We start from the raw sequence: 21,978 nt of genomic DNA, 5'->3' as shown, positions 1-21,978 counted from the left end.
AGGTGTTTCTACACCTAATGCCCTAAAGCCATTTGGTTTGGAAGTCATTGGCAGAGTCCACACGTAATACATAAATAACAAAATAACTCTTTAGAGTGTAGTTGTCTATTGCCTTGGTTGTTTCATCCAATAGGGATTTTAATGAAAGTTGGGCATTGAATCATTGTATATAAGAATTACATTGAAGCCTCATGATTATGTGTTAGTTCAATTTACGCCAAGTGAATGTGTGGTGTCTCAACTGGTCATCTATAAGTGATTTGATTTTGGATTTCTTAAGAATTTTGAAGATTGAGTTTGTCATTTTAAGCTAACTAATAAATAAGAATCATGATTTCTGTGACATTTCATTCTTAGTAATAAAATGTGGCAAAAAATGTTTGTGGGTGTCATTTCTGTTAAACCTTTACGAGACTTCACTCGTCCACTAGAAATGCATAGGGCTTTAAAAGACTTGTTACATATGTTAAATGCAATCATGTTTCCCATGAAAGAGGAAATAATATAGTTGTTGCACTTTGTTTAATTTTATTTTTTCAGTTTTGTATTGCTAAGAGACTAGCAATATGTAAGTTTAGGGGTGTGATAAGCGCTGAATATTGCACATTCAAACCCCTTAACTCGCATATGTTAACTCTTTAGCTTCTTTGCAATATAATGTTTTGCGTTGTTTATGCATTTTAAGCATTTTCAGGTTTATAAGGAAAATGACAAGTAAAGCCATCAGTTTTGAACTTAAAAGGGCAATTCCAGTTTTTTGCCAAGGCAATGCACTTGAGCGCAAACCAAAAGGGATCAAGCACACATGTGCTAGTGTGCACAGTCAGACGATCGAGCGTAGAAATCCAACCAACCAGCATGGTGAGCTCAAGCGCACTAAATATAGGCTTGAGCGCACATGCGCTTGAACTCAATAGAATTGGGATCGAGCGCATTTTGCAGCACCGAAATGAAGTATTTCAACAGAAATGCAAAGAAAAAGAAGAAGAAGAAAAAAAAAGTGACAGAAAGGAATCTAGGCCTCCTGTAGTGCGGAAATAAAGAAAAATATACATTTCTTCGTGAACAGGAAAGATGACTTTCCTTTCAAAAGAGGATTGATGCACATTTGGACCGAGGGGAGAGTTTTTAGAAGCGTCTTAGTTTGTTTTAGTTTTTTTTAGTTTCTCTCTCAATTGGAAGATCGTACACAGCAGCTATAAGGTGGATTTCTCCTCAACTAAAGTAATTTCCAATACCTCCATAAGTAGCTAGTCTCTTCATAGGGTATTGATGTTGCTCCTCTTCAAGTAACAATGGCTTAATTGTATTTTCTCTGTGGGATTTTTTACATATGCATGATGGTTGTATAAACTAGAGGATTGCAACTCTTGTAATTGGTTTTAATGATTATATACAATTTTGATGAAATACTTATCTTGTCTTAGAAAGCTTTTTATCTTGATTGAACTAAAATCATTATTATTTTCTGTGATTATGAGAATGATGGTTATGCAACGGTTTTCTTTGACAAGTCAAAATTAAATAGACTCCTAATTAATGTGTGTGTGTGTGTGATCAATTTGTGTAACAAAATATCTAAATATGGAATTAAAAGAAGACGGATATTTTGTTAACAAAGTGGAAACTCAATTAAGAGAAAAACCACTATGTGGCAGCCAAACCTAAGAAATCTACTATTCAGAAGACAAAGCTAGTTACAAGGCAATAATACTCACATAACTCGATGCAGTAGTCGTACCTCTAACTCTGACACGTACCTATACGTGAATGCCTCCCAACCAGGTCTCCTTCCTAAACGGATCTTCAATGGACTCCTTTACTTTAGAACTCCTCCCTAAGCTAGACTTCAAAGGGTTGATCAAATCACACAATAAACATCCTAAGAGAGCTAGCACATGTCATAATCTCTGCCTAAACACCATCTCTTAGTACAAATGAATTCAATACCGAATTCTATAAATAATACAAGCCTAAAGAAGTCTATTTATAGGCTTTAGAAGACCTATTACAATACTGATTCGGAGTTCTCTAGGCGGCGTATGGACTTAGATAGTAGGCGTCCAGACGACAAGCAGCAACATACTTCAATAAGGCGTTTCACGCATTTCTTCATTAAACTTCAGTCTTCGTGTCCGGACGGTGTTGCCCTAGCGTCCGAATAGTTGCATGCTGTCTTCATCAACTGTGTCTACTAAGCTGTTCAGAATCTTCTCGAATACTGATAGGCGTCCGGACAGTAACTAGGGAACTGACTTTTTCTGAGTTGTAAACTACGCAGAATCTTCTTGGAATCCGGAAATTTCCTTCTTGATGATTGTGACATTGATGCTTGTCATATTAAAGCATTTTCATAATTGAGAAAATATACTCTGAATATTTTGTAAGACTCTGAATCATTACGGTGTCCCTGTTTTGGTAATACATTAATATGACAATAATTTTGTCAACAGAATGTAGCCAATAAAACTAACAAACTCTCCCTTTGGCCATTCTTGGACAAAATTCACTTAACCAGTTTAAAAATACAATCTCGATCCCAAAATGAAAAATACTCACCCTTTTGTCCCAAAAGGACAAAGGGTAAACAAAGTATTAAAAACCACAATAACATAATGACTAATATCCAAAATAATCAAGGGTAATAGTAAAGTGTCTCAATAGTAGCTCAAATAAACATAGGAAGAAAGAAAATCCTCAAGGCACCAAGTCAAGTCAAGCTGGTCCTTTGCCATCAAGATACAGAGAATGTTCCGCATATTGATATGAATTTGAGCCACTTCGGCTTCTAGCTCCTGAAGCCGAGTATGCAAAGACTAAACACATTCAGCCACTTGAGTTTGTAAAGCCTGAAACTATTATCTGCAGATTGAAATCCTTTAGTCAACTGGTGTGTAAGGCGAGTGAGAAGATTCACCATTGAACCTCTAACTAGCACAGATCTGAAGAAAGATGCTACGAAAGGCTCTGCATGAGCTGGGGGAATAAGCTCATCTAAATCATGAGACCTTTGGAATTTGAGCATATGACTTCAACAATATCATTTTTTCCAAAGGATCCATCTGACAGAGATTGTGCTTGCCGTTGGATGACATATTCTTAAAAACAAAAAAAAAAAAAATGGAACAAAAATATTTCCAAAAATACCACTACAAAGAAATATTATATCCCATTAGTTCCAAAACAATTGTGGTATTATGACGACTGTCAATTGAATGCAAAAACAAATTACTAAAAGTAAACATAACAATCCAAACAACACATATATATCAATATCAACCCAACACATAAACAATATGATTTTCATGCACAATATCCTCAGAAAATATTCCAAACAATAAATATTCCATTATTAAAAAGCATAACAACTTAAAAGAACAAAGGAAAACAAAGAGAATACAATGGAATGAGAAAAGATGTGCAGAGAATGCCAAAATCTCGGGAGAAATTCGCGAGAAAACGCACACAATATGAGATGATAAATCAAGAAAAAAAATGCAGTGGTGTGCGGCTGGCCGAGAAAGTAATGGCCTTGTGTCCGGAAGTGTTACTCACTTGTCCGAACGGTACACTGCCAGATCATCGATTGACAGAGCCACGCACGTCCAGACCAAAGAATAGGTTCGTCTGGACGTTTCACACTGGAAGCTGAAATCGGAGGAAAATTTGCAGAAAATAATTTTCCCTAAAGTTAGCTTCAGAACACGCATGTATAAATAATTGATAAGACAATCAAATAGCAATTAAAAAATATGCAAAGATATAATTGAGAGTTACGTATTCAATAAGCACAAATTTCTTTGCACATAGAAATTTTAAATAGATGACTTAACTTATGCTATGCGTGTGTGTGTGTGTGTGTGTGTGTGTGTGTGTGTGTGAAAGCTTTCTCAATAAGTTATGATGTTTGCTGATATGATTTAAAACAACTAAATTTTCTAAACAAGAGAGAAATCTTCAATATTAGATCAGTTAAAAGTCAAACCTTATCTTATTAGGGCTTAGTCACCCTCATCTAATATAAGAAGCAGCACTTTTTTTCTTTTTCTTTTTTGTTTCTTTCACTTAGTCTAATAATGACCGTCTGTTTCCGCAATGAATTGGTAACTGACTGTTTCTATAAGGACAAGTTCAAGAATATATTTTTAAGCACATTCAGCAGTGGATCTTTTGAATTCAGATTTTTTGATTTTTTAATGCTTTATTTATTACTTATATATCCTATTTTTGCCTTGCATTCTGTTTGAGGAACCACCTTTTCTATCCTTAGATTTTCTTTTGGTTACTTTGAGAAATTTCTACAGGTACTTGCTAGGGATGACAGAGAAAGCATGTCACTGCTTTTTTGTCTTGGTATAGTCAAACCTCTCTCCCTGAGGTCAGGTTTGCTCTTACCTATATACTTTGTCTAGACATATGTTCTTTTCCTTTTAAGCATGTCTTTGTTGCTTTTGTCTTTTATTTTTCAACAAATAAAAAAAAAAAGAAAAAAGGGAAAATGATGCAGATTTTTATTGTTCCCTTATATAGCTTCTCAGATATCTTATGTATGTTTAACTGATGTCTCAGCTATTGATGCATTAATTATTTTTGCCTTTATATAACTAAGAGTTTATACTTGATATCTGCAAAATTTGCCTGTTGCATCCATACAAGATAGTTGCTTTTCTCATGCGATGAAAAATGTACACTATCCAAGGCTCCCCTAAGGTACTCTTTTTATCTCTGATTTTCTGGTTTTGAAAATTCTTTAAGAGAGATTTTTGTGTGCTAAGATGGTCAAATTGACCAACTCACTAGTTGAACCTAGACCCCATAAATTCTGGCTTTCTCTCTAGGTTGCAGCACTAAGTGATACAAGCAGTTATAATTCTGTGCTTATTAATATATGAATAAATTCACTGCTTTTGTGCTAACTCAGCTATTAATCTTGTCCTCCATGGTGCAAGTAAAAAGAAAAATAATGCTGCTTCTTAGGGGGAGAGTATCAGATGAGGGTGACTAGGCCATAGTAAGATAAGGTTTAACTTTTAACTGATCTAACTATGAATTTCTCTCTTATTTAGAAAATTTAGTTGTTTTAAATCATATCAGCGAAGATCATACCTTGTGAGAAAGCTATCACACACACACACACACACACACACACACACACACACACACACACACACACACACACACACACACACGCATAGCATGAGTTAAGTTTATCATTAAAAAATTTCTATTTGCAGGGAAATTTTTGTGCTTATTGACTCTTAACTCTCAATTATATCTTGGTATATTTTTGAAATGCTATTGAACTACTTTCTCAGTTATTTATACATGCATGTTCTGAAGCTAACGTTAGGAAAAATATTTTTCTGCAAATTTTCCTCTAGTTTCAGGTTTCTTGTGTGAAACGTTCGGATAGACCTTCTTCTGTGTCCGGACATGTATGGCTTTCACATCCGCACGATGTTGTGCTATGTCCGGACGCACGTATTTTTTTTCTTCCCGAATGTTGTTCTTACAGCAGGCCTTCAGACAAGTTAGTGTTTCGTCCGGACAGGATCTTTTCTGGGTAAATATTCATGTTCCTTTTACTTCTTGCCTTTAGCACAGCATTGCATTGTTTGTTTATTTTTTTCGTGTTGTATTTTTCTCGTGGTTTTATCCAGAGATTTTGGCATTCTTTGCACATCTCTTCTCATTCCCAAGTATTTTCTTTGACTTCTCTTATTCTTTTAAGCTTTGGTCCTTTTTAGAATATTGGAATAATCATTGTTTGGGATGTTGATTTGAGATATTGTGCATGATTATTCTGTCTTTGTACTTGATGGATATTGATATATCTATGTCTTTTGGATTGCTCTATTTTTTCATTCATTTATGTGTCCACTTGATAGTCGTCTTTATACCACATACTTTATGAACTAACATGATCTAATATTTTCTTGTGGATAAAGAAAAACCATAGGTATTTATGTTTAATCTTGTTAGGAATATGTCGTTCTGTGGCTTCCAGCATAGCGTCAAACAGTGGACTCTTTGGAAAACTGACTAGTGTTGAAATCTTATGTTCAAAATTCCAAAGGTCTCAGATTTCAGATAAGTTCATCCCCCTGGCTCCTACAAAGTCCTCCGTAACTTCTTCCTCTAGATCTGCACCAGCTATAGATTCAGTGGTGAATCTTTTTTATCGTTTTACAGACCACTTGTTTAGAGGATTTCATTCTGCAAATGATCGGTTTTGGGCTAGAAGACTCAAGTGACTGAAGATTTTTAGTCTATGGTTTCCCAGCTTCAGGAGCAAGAAGCCGAAGTGGCTCAAATTCAAGGGATATGGTATCTCGAGGTTTTGGTTTTCTCTTATGTTGATTTGAGTTTTTGATGAGACACTTTACTATTATTCTTGTTGTTTTGAATTTTAGTAATTGTGCTTTTTCTCTTATATTGTGTTACCCTTTGTCCTTTTGAGACAAAAAGAGGGAGTATTTTTTGTTTTTGGACTAGGAATGTATTTCCAAACTGATCAAGTGCTTTTTGTCCTAGAATGGCCAAATGAAGAGTTTGTTAGTATTTTATATTGGCAACATTCTGGTTGACAAAAACACTTTATGTAACAGTTGCTTTTTAACAGGATTATCGGTTCTATTCAAAGTCTTCATGTAATATGGACAGTGTCTCATTTCATGCCATGTGTTGGTTACAAGGTTCTAAAAGATATCCATGAAGATTCCATACAGTTTCCAAATTTGAACAGTCGGTTCTTGTGCAACCATCCGGACAGGCCTTTGAAGGCGTCCGGACGCCCCTCACTGTCTAGAAGCTTCAATGTTGCAGCTGTTCGGACGATCGAGCAACACCGCTCGGACGCTAGGTCAAGCTACTATGATTTCGACACAGAGTTGGATTTTAGTCGACACTATCTGGAAAGTTTCTGCTAGACATCTAAACGACATGACAACACGTCTGGACGCTACCCAACGTTCCAGAATATTTCACATTTTCTTTACTAACGCGGAAAGGAGTGACAGTAAAGACCGTCTGGACACTCAGCCAAGCCGTTCGAACATGTTCTTGTTTTGAGAAGAATTGCGCTATTCTGGAAAGGCGGTCGCAGAAGACCGTCTGGACTAGGGTAAGTAACCGTCTGGACGCTACTCGCCAGAGTACGATTTTGAGCAGAATTAGGTTTGTTGTAAGCCTATAAATAGATAGGTCTAGGCTTGTAATTTGTAAGAATTCAATATAGAATTTCATAGTGGTTAAAGAGAGTGTTTAGGGAGAATTGAAGATCCGCTAGCTCTCTAGCCGTTGCTAGTGTGTGCTCAACTGTTCATGTGAAGTCTATCTTAGGGGTTGGTCCTAAGGTAAATGATTCCATTGAAGACCCTTTCAAGTAGGAGACTTGGTTGGGAAGCGTTCACGATGGGTTCCGTGTCAGAGTTAAAAGTATGACTACTGCATTAGAGGTATGTGAGTACAAGTGTCTTGTAACTAGCTTTGTCTTATGAATAGTGGATATTCTAGGTTTGGCTGCCCCAGAGTGGTTTTTCTCTTCACAAAGTTTCCACTTTGTCAACAAAATAATTGTCTCTTTTAAATTCCGCAATTTAAATATTTTGTTGCACACTATCATACACTTGGTAAATTAGAAGACATATTTTATTTTCACCAGTGATGGCTCTTTAAGTCCTCAATTGATCTTCATCATCCTTGATACATCTTAGGCCTAATTTTGATTTTGTTCTTGTTTTCAATTAGAACCTAAAATGAGAGATAACACTAAAACATAATAAAATATTATATTTACAACATAAACTAAGGTTAACAAATGTGAATTAAGGAGTCTTGAATATAAATATTCAATACTTCTCAGATGTCGTAACCAAACCTCTCCCGGAGAGTAGCGTCGGCAACGATGGCGTCATAGTCCATCCTCTCTACATTCACCTCGAGCCTGGAGAACTTGAGCACAGCCTTGACACGCTTCTTCTTCTATGCGCAGGTCAACGCTTCTTCTTCTATGCGTGGGTCAAGTCAGAAAATTGCTACCCTATAAGGAAATATATAGAGATTCAATAGAGTCAGGAAGACAAGTAAAAAAAAAAACTACAAGTGTTTACAATCCTTCTTTAGCGTGCTCCACTCTCGGGGCACCCTTTAATCTTCAAGCAAAGCTTCGTGTAGAGCTGACTCCCAGGTGCTCGAGATAAAAAAGAACTTCGCGAACTAATTCTTGTTGTTGGAGTAAATTTGCTTTAGCAAGATGAACTGAAACTTGGTTCGGACGGTGAAGGCCAGGACTCCCGTCTTATTGTACACTGGTTGGTAGATAGCAAAAAACTCTAGGATAGACATCCAATGCTCGGGGTTTATCTCCAGCCACATCATATATGTGGCAATAAAGTGTCTCCACCCGTTGGGCATTATCTAGAAAGGGGCCAGCTGGAGATAGCATAGCAGATCCCAAGCGATAGGCTAACGCAGAAAGTGAAGACCAACCAAAAGCATCGCTTATGAAAGCAGATATCCCTAGAGCCGAGTTTTGGGAAGACGCCTTGGTTTGCCCCGGGAAAGTGGATACATACAGATGTGGGAATGTCAAAATTATGCTTGAGAAATGTCTCATCCAACCGTGTAGATAAAACGAAGCCCACAAGTGTCCTCCCAGTCGGGAGGAGTGTCTTCGTTGATAGAGGGTTCGTTCGTAGTGAAGGCTTTGCTGTCCGGAAGAGCCCTTGCTGGTTTATCCTCGCAGCCAAATACTAGAGGGACGGCGAGGCTGTCTTCTTCGAGTAGATCACTGCCGAAGAGAAAGGAACTGTCAGCGAAAGACATTTTTTTCCGGGAAGGAGAAGGTTGAGTTGTAGAGCAAGAAAGAAAATTGAGAAGGCGAGAAAGAAATTTTCAGAGGCAAAAACACGAATGAAGGAATGGTGAGTTGAGAAGGGAATGGGTATTTATACTAAAATTCCTCAGGACACGTGTCAATAGTACGATGGTTATTCCTAGCGGGTAATCATTAGGTACCCCTGTCCGTCACATCCGAGCTAATGCACTGTTTTGTATTCTCGGGGAGTATAATGGTCGGAATGCTGGGGGGAGTGACACGTAGGTATGGAGACAGCTCATCGTGGGGGGTCCATCAAAACATGTGGGGAATCAACCCAAAAAAGATATGTGTCCAAGCGTACTTTGAGTGTCAGGTAGCCTAGATGTCGCAGGGAGTAGGAGCACCTTGAGATCATTATATTGTCAAGATTCGGCAGAAAAATGACGTCCAAGACACCCTATATTCTCTCGTCAGCTGAAAAGCAATGGGTAAACCACCTGATCATGGACACGTGTCTCAAGTGCTCCTACAAGTATGAAGTCTTGAAAGTTTACAACCAGCGGGGCCTTGAGGATTTAACATGCAAATACAAAAATAGTACGCCATATGAAGTCCTTGCACATTATTCTAGCCCCGGGTTATGAAGGCGACAAAATTCTCATTATTCAAGCTTTCAACTTGGATAAGGGAATTTTGGGGTAGCTGTTGGGAATAATCCCACTTGGCCCAGCCTATCCCATTGGTCCATTGATGATTGCGGGCTTTAAATTCACCAGGCGGGCGCACGGGTATGGAATTTGGATATCCTAGAGCCTTGGGAAGGTACTTCCCTGGGGACCGACACAGCTAACCAAGGGCTGCAATATACGATCCCAAAAAATCCAAGATCACACCTAGTTCTTGGAAATCCGGGACCAAAATTGAATCCCAGCTTAGCTGCCTAGAATCTTGCTCTGAGATAAATAAGGAAAGAGTCCCAGTTTGGGGTGGTTGAGGATTTTGTTCCCAGGCCAAACTCAGACAACGCTCCTAGGTTAAGAGGGGAGCACAAAACCCTAATGCAGTTTGGCCTCTACCTCTCAGCCTATAAATAGGCCCTTATACCATGTATAAACCTAAGAATAAATTATCGTGCTTTAGCATTACTTTCCCTAAAAAACGTACTTAGGCATCAGAGTGAGATCCGTCGACAACCCTAGTGCGTTCTCTTGACGTTGTTGGTTTTTGCAACGAAAAGAGAATTCCAAGGACATGAAGAATATCAGGGATCGCCAGTTCACACCGTATCGAAAACCGTACCAACATAGTCTATTACTTTTGGAATAACTATTCCTCTTCGTAAGGGAATAGTTATTATAATGGAAATAACTATTCTAAGGAATAGACCCCCTACTAAAGAAAAGAATGATGAGAATAGTCATTCAATTTCATGGGTCTATTCCTCAAAGCAAAGGATGTCGTAATGACTAAACAAAACAATCCTAACTAACACTAAAAAAAAAAAAAAAAAAAAAAAGCCCTAACTAACGTGGCTCACCCGCCAAACTTATCACTTAGTCTAAACCACACGTGCACACCTGTAAGAGAGAAATGCATCAATTAAGGAGGTTGGCTCTCCTTTAAAGTAGCCGTTATCTATTTACTTGATTAAGTCTAAGTCTAACACTTTCATGAGAGATATAAAAGAGAGAAATCAAAACTTGTACTAGAAGCTTCACTGAAAAAACATTATCTTTTTTATATAACATTAATATAATTTTGATAAAAAATTTTAAAATTAATTTTTATTACTAATTTTTTTTTTTTTTTTTTTAACTTCAAATTTTCTTGAAGATTTTATTTCAAAAGAGCATATGTTGCAATTTTAGATTCTTTGTTTTTGTATATATATATATTTTTTGGTACAGGTGTATACATGCTACCTTATTGATATATTAATCTTACCATATATTAATCAAATACTTGGCCGAAAAAGTGTAAAATTAGCTCTCGACTTCGGGCGAAAAGCGCTCGTCCCTCCCAAGCTCTCTTCTGACCAGCCTTCCGGCTCAGCCACCATGTTAGGAGGGAAGTTGTGCTTTCCTCCTTCCTCTCTTCTCCCTCTTCTCTTCCCCTTAGCTTTCGCCTCTTTTGAGGCCCCTATCTTGCTAGAGTTTACTCTAAACCTAATTGCCTCCATGGAGGTATTATCTTTGTTTTCTCTACCAACACCTCAACTTACATCGGCCAACCCCTTCACCCACCGTGTCCACCACCAAGTTTGGATAGGAATTTGGGTCGAGTTTTTTGAAGCTAGATCTACGCTCCTCAATCGAATTCTGTACAACCCGGGCCTCTCTATCATGCTCCCCGCCGTCTTTTGCCTCCGTCAACACCAGTCGCACTCCATCAAGACCACCACTCTAGAGCGTTGATTGCACACGCCAGCAAGTGCATCTCACTCGCCGGCACGTGGAGGCCACGTTTCCCCCCCTTTCCTTCCACTGCCGTTGATGTTGGCGGATTGGGGTAGTCCGTGGCGTTTTCGGCAGGAGAGAGGTTGCCCCAGCTAGCACGTTGTCTGCACGCGCCGGCAACTCCCATCCAACCAGTGCAGTGTTGCGTTGTTGGTTTTACCACTTTTGTATTTATGGGCTATCTATTATATGTATCTTCTTTGTTTTCCCTAAAATGGCTATGCACCTGGTGTTTGGGTTCTTTGGGACTCAGTATACACCTTTACCCACCTTCACTGGTGGGTTGGGTTGTTGGCATCCGTGCCAAGAATTAATAGACATGCATCTTCGGAAGCATTGTCTCTGCATACTTTTATTCTTAGTGTTTATTTGGGGTTGTCCAGCCCTAATTTAATGTAATTTCTTTTCAAGTATTAATAAAAAAATAAAAAAATCTTACCATATATTTATGAAATTAATTTAATAGATATACTTCTTGTGATGTACATATCGTGTTATAAAAAAAAAAATTATTTTTATTTTGAATTGTGTTTATATATATATATATATATATATATATATATATATATATATATATATATATATATATATATATATATATATATATATACACCTTCAAATTAGAACAGTGATCGAATTCTAGGTTTTATTTTAAACGTAATTGGTTACTGCCATGAAGGAAATATGCTTGCAATAATAAATTCCACCAAATCTATGATTTTTTGGATCGAGTAGAAGCAGAAGCCTTGCTTGCTTTGTACGCTGCATAACTCAGTTGTGCACTGGGGTTGCATAAGATTATTTTTGAAGAGATGCTATGCAAATAGTGAATGGCTCAATACAGAAATCGGAATAGTTTTGGACATTTTAGATACTATTAAAGGTATTTTGAATACTTTACAAAATTGAGAAATATGCCATATAAAAAGGCAGGCCAATGATGTGACTTATAGTCTAGCCAAAGTAACGAAGGGTTAGGGATAGAGGAGACACACAACTGTATTGTTGACAAATAAAATGTATAATTAGAACAAAATGTTCTCCCTTAAATTATTAATAAAGTTTTAGATTTTTTTTTTAAGAAAAAAAAATCAAGACAGGAAGGTTCTAGAGTACTCAATTAAGTAAGTAGGCAGAGAACTATTGCCTTGGTAAGGGCGACCTTGCGAAGCGTTTCAACCTTCCGCATCCATTGCAATGCTTTTGATTCTAGGTGGCCCCAGAAAGAAAATTCAAATAAAATAAAATGAAATAAAAAAAAAAATCACTAACTATATGTGTTTGGTTTTAGTAAATTAGAAGGAAAAGAAAAGAAAATATCTTGAAATATTTACCCACCTCTAAATCCCCAAGACTCTACATGTAAAATCTATTTTTACCCATAATTGGTGGTGGTTCAATAGTGTTACGAAAATTCTCAAAGTGATTGGGCATATACTAAAACGAAAGTTCAACTCTCGAAACCAAAATTTTGAACCCTATTAGGTTTAGTTGGGTTTTACGATCTTGACTGATGCTTTGATGAGCTTGAGTCAGGCTATGACTTAGTCGCATTTGAGGGATTGCTTATAGTTCTCATTGTTTAAGCCCTTTGGGTTTGGCTCTTGACATGCATGTGCTAAGTGGTATTATGGTCACGCTCAGATAAAATAACTATAGTTGATCTCCTTGTTACCTTTTCAATTAGAAAAGAAAAAACAAATCTAAGTATGAAGTTCTAAATATATATATTTTTTTAATCCAAATTTAACTATTAGTATTAGTCATCTTGGGTCTTATTGATGTCCGGATGAGCCTGAGTCGAGTTATGACTTAGTCGTACTTGAAGGAGCGCTTACGATTCTCACTGTTTAAACCCCTCATGCGTGGCACTTGGCAAGCATGTGCTAAATGCTATTATAGTAACGCTCAGATAAAATAACTATAGTTGATCTCTCGGCTACCTTTTCAATTAGAAAAGAAATAACTAATCTAATTATGAAGTTCTAAATCAATTTCTTTTTAGAGAAGCAAGAAAGAAACATGTGAGGCAAATTGAGACAACAAGTAGAATGATTGGTGGGAGAGAAAAGTGAAGATTGGGTTCACAGGCTAACCTGTGGTAGGAAATAAGTTGTACATTGGTGGGGGCAGGTGGCAAGTGGGGTTCACAACTACAAAAAAAAAAAAAAAAAAAAAAAAAAAAGGGCATATTGAGCCCTTTTTTTTAGCCATTTTAAGGCCTAAAAACAGCTCAAAATGGTTTGAGCCTTTTGAAAACGGCTCAGAACATGGGGTATGGAAATTCGGGTTTTGAGCCGTTTTTGACTAAAACGACTCTAATTAGAGCCGTTTTGGTTAAAACGGCTTAAACCTATTGGAGTCGTTTTAGTTAAAACGGCTCAAAAAATTTTGAGTCGTTATGGTTAAAACAAAAATGTTTGAGTTGTTTTAGTTAAAACGGCTCCAATAGGTTTGAGTCGTTTTGGTTAAAGCGGCTCCAATAGGTTTGAGCCGTTTTGGTTAAAACGGCTCAAAATATTTTTAAAAAAAAAAATAGAAAAAAATAATAATTTTTTTTTGAGTCGTTTTAGGGACCCTAAAATGACTCAATCTAAATAAAAAAAAAATTAATATATATATATATATATATATATTAACACAGTAAAAAATGTTGCTTGTTTAAGCTTGGTTTATCAAATTATATAATTAACACACCAGGAATGACATATATACCAAAAATGAATTGCATATAGCCTATATAGATACAACTTACACAATGTGGGGGCTTTTCCTTATTAACAATAAAGAGATTGTCCACACAACGGTGGAGGCTTTTCCTTATTGCATATTACCACACTTTATAGTGACTAATATACATGACTATGATAGTCCACATAAGACAAACTTCTTTTCAAAGGATATAGTTTGATTACCTTAATGTTGAGATCAGTATGGCGTGAATATGAGATGTGAAGCTTGCAAAACCCTCCATCGTAGATGCAGTGTCCTTCCAAGGCTTCCTTAGCAACAACATCAATCTAAACATCTGCAACCGCCATAGGCACCAATTACACTTTCTAACTGTCATATAAAAGGCTGCAATTATTTCTGACTAGATATGGAGGAAAACCCATATAGCATTAATGCTATATTTCAATGGCATTTAGCTTCAGTAATTACATAAGTGCCCAGGCCAGCAGTAGCCTAGCACTTGGGCTAAAGTTTTTGATAAGTAATATTGTGATAAAAAAAAAAAAAATGAACAATCAGTTTTTGATAAGTAATATTGTGATAAAAAAAAAAATGGACAATCAGTTTTTGATAAGTAATATTGTGATAAAAAAAAAATGGACAATCAGTTTTTGATAAGTAATATTGGGCACGAGAACTCTTTCAAAACATCTAAAGGAATTGATATTGAATAAATAGTAATATTTGACATAGGAAGCCTCTTATGGTAAAATTAAGAATCAGTACTCTGTTCAACTCCTTTGCCCAACACTAAAAATGCCAATGGAATTGTCTGAGTGCCACCTAATAGAAGTCTATATAACAAAGGAAGTGTCAATTCCCAAAGCCTTACCTGACCACTTTCGTCAATGGCTCATGGAGCAACATGAAGGTAAGGATTAGTGTAGTCCTTGAATCAACATAAAATGTAAAATGGAAACATTGGAAAGTCATTCAGCAGAAAAACGCTTGCACAAAATAGGTAAACAAATTATAGAATCAGGAAATAACACGCCCACACCCACACACGCAACATTATCCAACATATTAACAAAGAAAAAAGCAAAAGGAAAAAGGGGAAAATAATAATGACCCACCCAGTAAAATCAGAGCCCACATTCTCATCCTCATTATACCCCTCAAAATAAACCAAAGAATGCAAAACAAAAAAGCAACAACCAGAATCTGAAATAAAAGTTAGTACCATTAAGAAATCATGAGAATCATCCAAAATCTGAAATAAGCAACAACCAGATTAAACTTTGAACTCACACAGTTTCTGCACGAGGAGTACCATCCCGATAGTAGCTTTGAGGAGAATCCCAAATATAATACAAGATATTTGAGAAAATTGTTTTGAGAAGTGAAAGGAATTCAGATCTGAGAAAAAGATTGGGGATTTAATGTGTTAGACGTCATTCTACTCGGTTTTCTCGGCAACCAAACAAACAGTTAAAAGAAAAACAACCGAGAAACATAAGAAGTAGAAAGAAAATGAAAGCAATGAGACCAAAGTAGAAGCAAAAACCGAATCCAATACCTTTAGGAGCCATTGGTGTCAAAGAATCTGAAGAAACCTCTGACCGTAGACCCTTTCAATTACTTGAAACCTTAACAAAATACCTCTCTCTCTCTCTCTTCCTTTCTCTCACTCTTTGGATCTCTCTCTATTTAGTCTCTAAATATTTCAGCCTTCCTTCCGCTTTGGCCAGCTGAAAAAATTTCAGTCTCCCGCTTTAATTTCAACCTCCCGCCGAAGATGTTTGGACAAAAAAAAAAAAAAAACAATTTGGAGTCGTTTTGATTATAAAACAACTCCAACTCGAGCCGTTTGCCCAAAACGGCTCCAATTGTTTTTTATTTTTACTCAATTTATTAATATATGTTACATATGTTACTTAATATTTATATGTGTGCATTAGTTAACATATATACTAACTAGTTAGCTCATAAACTAACATATTATCTAGTTAATTAACATATACTAATTAAATATAATTAATTATATGTTACTCAATCTATGTATAATATATATATCGTAGTTAACTATATATAGTCTATAGGACTACTACACTATGATCCTATCATGATCGATCGAACTAGTACTTAAGATCAATCGCACGTTAGATCGAACTTTCATTGTGTCAAGTTTGATTGATCGAACTCTATCACGAACGATCAGACTAATGCACTACGATTGTTTGGATGTTCGATCGATCAAAGTAATACACTTGGATCAATCAAATATTTTATCGATCCTATGATCCTATCATGATCAATCGGACTAATACTTAGGATCAATCGCCCGTTTGATCGAACCTTCATTGTGCCAAGACTAATCGATCGAACTCTATCACGATCGATCAGACAAATGCAATAGATTCGATCGGATGTTTGATCTATCGGAGTAATACACCAAGATTGATTTGATAATTCTATCAATCCTATGATCCTATCATGATCGATCAAACTAGTACTTAGGATCAAACGCCTGTTAGATCGAATTTTCATTGTGTCAAGTTTGATTAATCGAACTCTATCACGATCGATCAGACTAATGCACTAGGATTGATTGGATGTTCGATCAATCAGAGTATTACACTTGATCGATCAGATCTTCTATCAATCCTATGATCCTATCATGATCGATCGGACTATAATAACTCTAATATATCTTAATTAATGTTATTTATAGTATATAGGGTTAGAGTTATTATAAATGAAGTTGTTTTTATTTTTTAAAACGACTCCAATTGGAGCCATTTTTTTTGTTAAAATGGCTTCAATTAGAGCCATTTTAACAAAACCGCTCTAATTTGAACATATTTTGTTAAAACGACTCAAATTAGAGCCATTTTAAAAATGGCTTAAAATGGAGCCGTTTTGATCAAAACACTCTAATTGGAGCCGTTTTGATCAAAACCACTCTAACGGCTCCAACTAGAGCCGTTTTTGATAAATCGGCTCCAACTAGAGTCGTTTTTTATGAATCGGCTCAAAATGGAGCCGTTTTAAAAACAGCTCAAATTAGAGCCGTTTTTTTCAAATGGCTCAAATTGGAGTCGTTTTAGGAAAAATGTTCGAATTCGAGCCATTTTCGGTAAAACGGCTTTAATTAGAGCCGTTTTTGTTAAAACGGCTCCAATTTGAGCTGTTTAAATTTAAACGGCTCAAAATCTAGTTGCGGCCATTTTAATAAAAATGACTCTAATTAGAGCTGTTTTTGTTAAAACGACTCTAATTAAAGCTGTTTTAACAAAAATGGCTCTAATTAGAGTCGTTTGAGAAAAATGGCTCAAATTTGAATCGTTTTAATGGGAAACGGCTCCAATTAGAGCCGTTATGTTAAAACGGCTCCCATGAAAATGGCTCAAAATGCCAATTTTTTTTTTTTTTTTTTTTTTTTTTTTTTTTTTTTGTAGTGACAAACAATCCTAATTGGCCACATAGAAGAGAGGAGAAGAGAAGAGAAGAGAAGAGAGGGTTCACGGGCGCTACATATATCATATAAAAATTAACACTTTGTGACAAAATCAACAGGATAATATATATATATATGGGTAAAAAAAAAAAAAAAGCATTGAAAAATGAGAGGACAAGTCATCCTGAAAAGCCAAGTAGAGAATTGGAAGCCCACAGGATGTTCTCTCTCTTGCTCCCATCCACGAAAAAGATTGATCTACTCTTGTAAAAATTTGCCACCGCTCAAGAGGATTAACCTTTTTTGTTGTGTGGGGGCACCTGCATGCAATTTGAGGTGGTAATTTCTTTCGGTGGGGGAGTATAGGTATATGTCACATTAATGCCAAGAATAATATATATATATCATCGTTACACTCATTGACCTTAAATGTTGTGTAATGAATTGGCTTATGCTACTAACTAAATTCCATTATTAAAACTACTTATTTATCACTCGCTTTCAAAGAAATGTCAAATGATTTTGGTTTTATTTTTTATTTTTTCGTAGTCCAGAATGCATTGTTGGTAATGGTAGGTGAGGAAATAGAGTCATAAGAAACCAAAAGCTTTAAAAACTTTTTTTTTTTATTATTATTATTTTATATATATATATATATATATATATATATATATATATATATATATATATATATATATATATATATATATATATATATATATATATTTTCCAACTTTTAGACAAAAGGGTGAAATAAAAAAGGCATATAATGACTAATGTGCAACGATTTCAAAGGTTTGAATGTTTCATGGGCCCACAACATGTTTTAGTGTGATTTCAGCCACAACTTACAGAAAGAGTGGGGACCACTGCCTTGTTTTCATCCAATTCCTTAGGGTCCTACATATAATTATTTGTAATAACATGATTAACTTCTTGATTGTTTGCATCTTCCCCTTGTTGATAATGTTACAATGTATGTCTTTTTTTTTTTTTTTTGGGAGGAGGATATCGAAAATATTAAATATCTTTAAGGTACTCTTTATCTTATATATATATATATATATATATATATATAAATCGTCATTCCTTTATTAAAAGTCAATCAAAACTTCTTACTCAATAAACACAATACTTCAAATAAAATTTCGATTGTCCTCCATCCACGCTTGGTATAGAGATTGATGGAAAGCTACTTTTCCCAAACAGTGGACTGCTTCGTTTGCCTCCCTTCTGATATGCCATACATACTATGATCGAAAATTATTTAACCTACTTTGAGTATCCATGATCAATTGACGGTATCAACTCCAACAAGATTCCTCCTTTCGTAAGGCTTGCAATATTTCTAGTGCATCTCCCTCAATATTTACCCATTGGAGCTTCAAGTCTCCCTAATGCTTGTTAAAATTAAAAAAATTTAGAAACTAAATTGAAATTGCATAACATCTAAGGATTAAAGTTGACTTTCCATATATATATATATATATATATATGTGAGAGAGAGAGAGAGAGTAATGCTTGTTGCAGAGAAAGTGTGAACTTTGTATTTTTTTTATCTGAAAAAAAAATGAATGCAAAGGAGTACGTTGGGTACAAAGTGGGTACACTTAGTGTACAACAAACATTACTCTATATATATATCCATTTGTTATCCAAAAGCCACTTCCTTTAAAATAAAAAATGAAAAAATGAAAAAAAAATTAAAACTTCTTTAATCTTCAGTTAAACTTCATCATATGTTGATTATGTTCCAAGAAATTCTTTATCTTTCTGAATATTTATTAATAATATATAACCGGGGCACAACTTTCTGTATAAAATAGATTCATATTATTGTGCATGTTAGATTATTATTTTTGTCGCTAAAAGCTGGAAGGCACATACAAAGTTCACAACCAGAAACAAGTTATTGCCACGTGAACTGATACAAATTTCCCATGACAAAATACGTATACAGAAACAGCCACAAAACCTTCACGTGAACCATGCATAGAAAGTCGAGGAGCAAGTGTACATGTGTCTTTGGAGTCCACCCCTTTAAACCACCCACTCACTGTTTTCAGTTTGTTGTTGAAGCCAAAAACCAGCGATTAAATATGAATTTTTATGAACAGGAAGAAAATTAAATCACTTCTTTCTTCTTATTAGTGCGCACAAGTACTTGAGCTACTAGAGAAGATCGAAGAAAAAAACACAGAGTGCTTCTTCAATGAAGAACCAGGGGTGTGAGATTGAAGCAATCGGCATCAACTACAAGATTCATACACAAAACAGGCAGCACCCATTTCAGATCTTCAGCAAAGAGCCACGAGAGAATCATCAAGCAGACCGCCATGTCCTGAAGGGCGTCAACTGCCGAGCCAAGCCATGGGAGATTCTGGCCATTGTGGGTCCGAGCGGGGCCGGAAAGTCGTCCCTACTGGAAATCCTAGCAGGGAAACTCACACCACAGAGTGGTTCCATTTTTGTGAACCAAAAGCCTGTAGACAAAGCTCAGTTCAAGAAATCATCAGGGTATGTCACACAAAAGGATACCCTCTTCCGTTTACTTACTGTGGAAGAAACCTTAATGTTTAGCGCAAAGCTAAGGCTAAGGCTTCCGCCGACTGAGCTGACCTCCAGGGTGAAGTCCTTGATTCAGGAGCTCGGCCTGACCCGCGTAGCCGGAGCTCGAGTCGGAGACGACAGGGTTCGCGGGATATCCGGAGGAGAAAAGCGCCGGGTTTCGATCGGCGTGGACGTGATACATGATCCCAAAGTGTTGATTCTTGACGAACCGACTTCAGGGCTGGACAGCACATCAGCGCTTCAAATCATTGACATGCTTAAGACCATGGCGGAAACCCGTGGCAGAACAATAATTCTCAGCATCCATCAGCCTGGCTTCCGGATTGTAAAGCTGTTCAATACAATTTTGTTGTTGGCTAATGGCTGTGTCTTGCACCATGGCACGGTGGATCAGCTTGGCGTGAACTTAAGGCTGATGGGCCTAGAGCTTCCTCTTTATTTCAACATCGTTGAATTCGCTATTGAATCCATCGACACCATTCAACAGAACCGAAAATTTCACCAAGAAATTCTGCCGCAGTTGCCATCAACCCCGCAACAAAAGAAAGGAGATGGTCAAGGTGAGAGTAGAAATGGTAAGTTCACACTCCAACAGCTCTTTCAACAATCCAAGGTCGTGGATGAAGAAACAATCAATGTTGGGATGGATTTAAGTTTCCCTCTCAAATTTGCAAATTCTAGACTGCGAGAAACCATGATTCTAACTCATAGATTCTCCAAGAACATCTTCCGGACAAAGGAGCTCTTTGCTTGCCGGACGATCCAAATGTTGATCTCCGGGCTTGTCCTTGGGTCGATCTTTTACAATCTGAAAGATGATTTGGTTGGAGCACAGGAAAGGGTAGGTCTGTTTGCATTTATTTTGACTTTTTTGTTATCATGCACCACAGAAGCCCTGCCAATCTTTTTGCAAGAGAGGGAGATACTTATGAAGGAAACATCTTGTGGAAGCTACAGGGTGTCATCCTATGCGGTAGCCAATGGACTGGTTTACTTGCCATTTCTGCTCATTCTAGCCATTTTATTCACAGTGCCCTTGTACTGGCTCGTTGGACTCAATCACAACTTCATGGCCTTTCTCCACTTCTTGTTGTTGATCTGGTTAATTCTGTACACAGCAAATTCGGTTGTGGTGTGTTTCAGTGCTCTGGTGCCTAATTTCATCGTCGGGAATTCCGTGATTTCCGGCGTCATGGGATCCTTCTTTCTCTTCTCTGGTTACTTCATATCAAAGCAGGGGATTCCAAGTTATTGGATTTTCATGCATTACATATCGTTGTTCAAGTATCCGTTTGAAGGGTTTCTAATAAATGAGTTCTCCAACTCAGGAAAGTGCTTGGAGTACATGTTTGGGACATGTGAAGTGAGTGGAGAAGATGTGCTTAGAGAAGAAGGCTATGGGGAGGATAGTAGGTGGAAAAATGTGGTTGTTATGGTGTGCTTCATATTGGTTTACAGGTTTATTTCTTATGTTATTCTTAGATGTAGATGCTCTCAAAGAGGGCTCAGGGATGCCCTTGTCTGAAGAATATGGTGAAAATCTCTCTCTCTCTCTCTCTCTCTCTCTCTCTCTCTCCCGAGTTTGATGACGAGATGGTTCACATGTCTTGGACTTTACTTGAGACAGCATGGAAAGATGAAAAGTCTGAGAAAAAACAATAAAAAAAAAAAAAAAAAAACTAAGCTGTGTAATTTCTGCCACCAGATTGTACTAACATGATAAGTTGGTTTTCATGTGCAAGCACGCTAACACATATTCACCAGCTGGTTCTTCTTTTTCTTCTTCTCTTTATGGTTTGTGTTTTTGTTCTTGTTTGTACATGCTTGGTGGACAGTACAAAATGTGATGGTTTTGTTCTGAACATGACAAGAAACAAGTCGTAAGGTAACTCAGGGCTGGAGAGAGGTTACCACGAGCTTGTCCAGGTTAGTAGCCAGTAAATCTGTATATAAACAAGAGAAACTTTTCACAGTGAATACCTAACACACCAAACTAT

General features: G+C 36.7%; 1 protein-coding gene and 1 long non-coding RNA gene across 3 annotated transcripts; one reads left to right on the top strand and one right to left on the bottom strand.

Annotated features, from left to right (window-relative positions):
- Positions 1-7,923: 7,923 nt before the first annotated feature.
- Positions 7,924-15,779, bottom strand: LOC133856891 (uncharacterized). 2 transcript variants are annotated; one of them, XR_009898249.1, is made up of 4 exons: positions 15,530-15,779; positions 15,262-15,369; positions 14,193-14,305; positions 7,924-8,041 (listed from the first exon to the last, which is right to left on the bottom strand). It is a non-coding gene; the product is annotated as an uncharacterized LOC133856891 (long non-coding RNA). The 2 variants fall into 2 exon arrangements; XR_009898248.1 differs by lacking the exon at positions 7,924-8,041 and having other exon boundaries at positions 14,001-14,305.
- A 3,553-nt stretch (positions 15,780-19,332) lies between these two features.
- Positions 19,333-21,531, top strand: LOC133857088 (ABC transporter G family member 5-like). The gene has a single exon (XM_062292204.1). The coding sequence runs from the start codon at positions 19,623-19,625 to the stop codon at positions 21,504-21,506; it is 1,884 nt and encodes a 627-aa protein (XP_062148188.1). The 5' UTR covers positions 19,333-19,622; the 3' UTR covers positions 21,507-21,531.
- The last annotated feature ends 447 nt before the right edge of the window (positions 21,532-21,978 follow it).

The sequence above is a fragment of the Alnus glutinosa genome, chromosome 14, assembly GCF_958979055.1.
Source record: "Alnus glutinosa chromosome 14, dhAlnGlut1.1, whole genome shotgun sequence".
Lineage (NCBI taxonomy): Eukaryota > Viridiplantae > Streptophyta > Magnoliopsida > Fagales > Betulaceae > Alnus > Alnus glutinosa.
The sequence above is the reverse complement of the archived record's forward strand: the minus strand, read 5'-3'. Positions and strand labels throughout refer to the sequence as shown.

Excerpts from the sequence above, each read along its gene's own strand:
- LOC133857088 (XM_062292204.1), top strand. The coding sequence starts at position 19,623 with ATGAAGAACCAGGGGTGTGAGATTGAAGCAATCGGCATCAACTACAAG.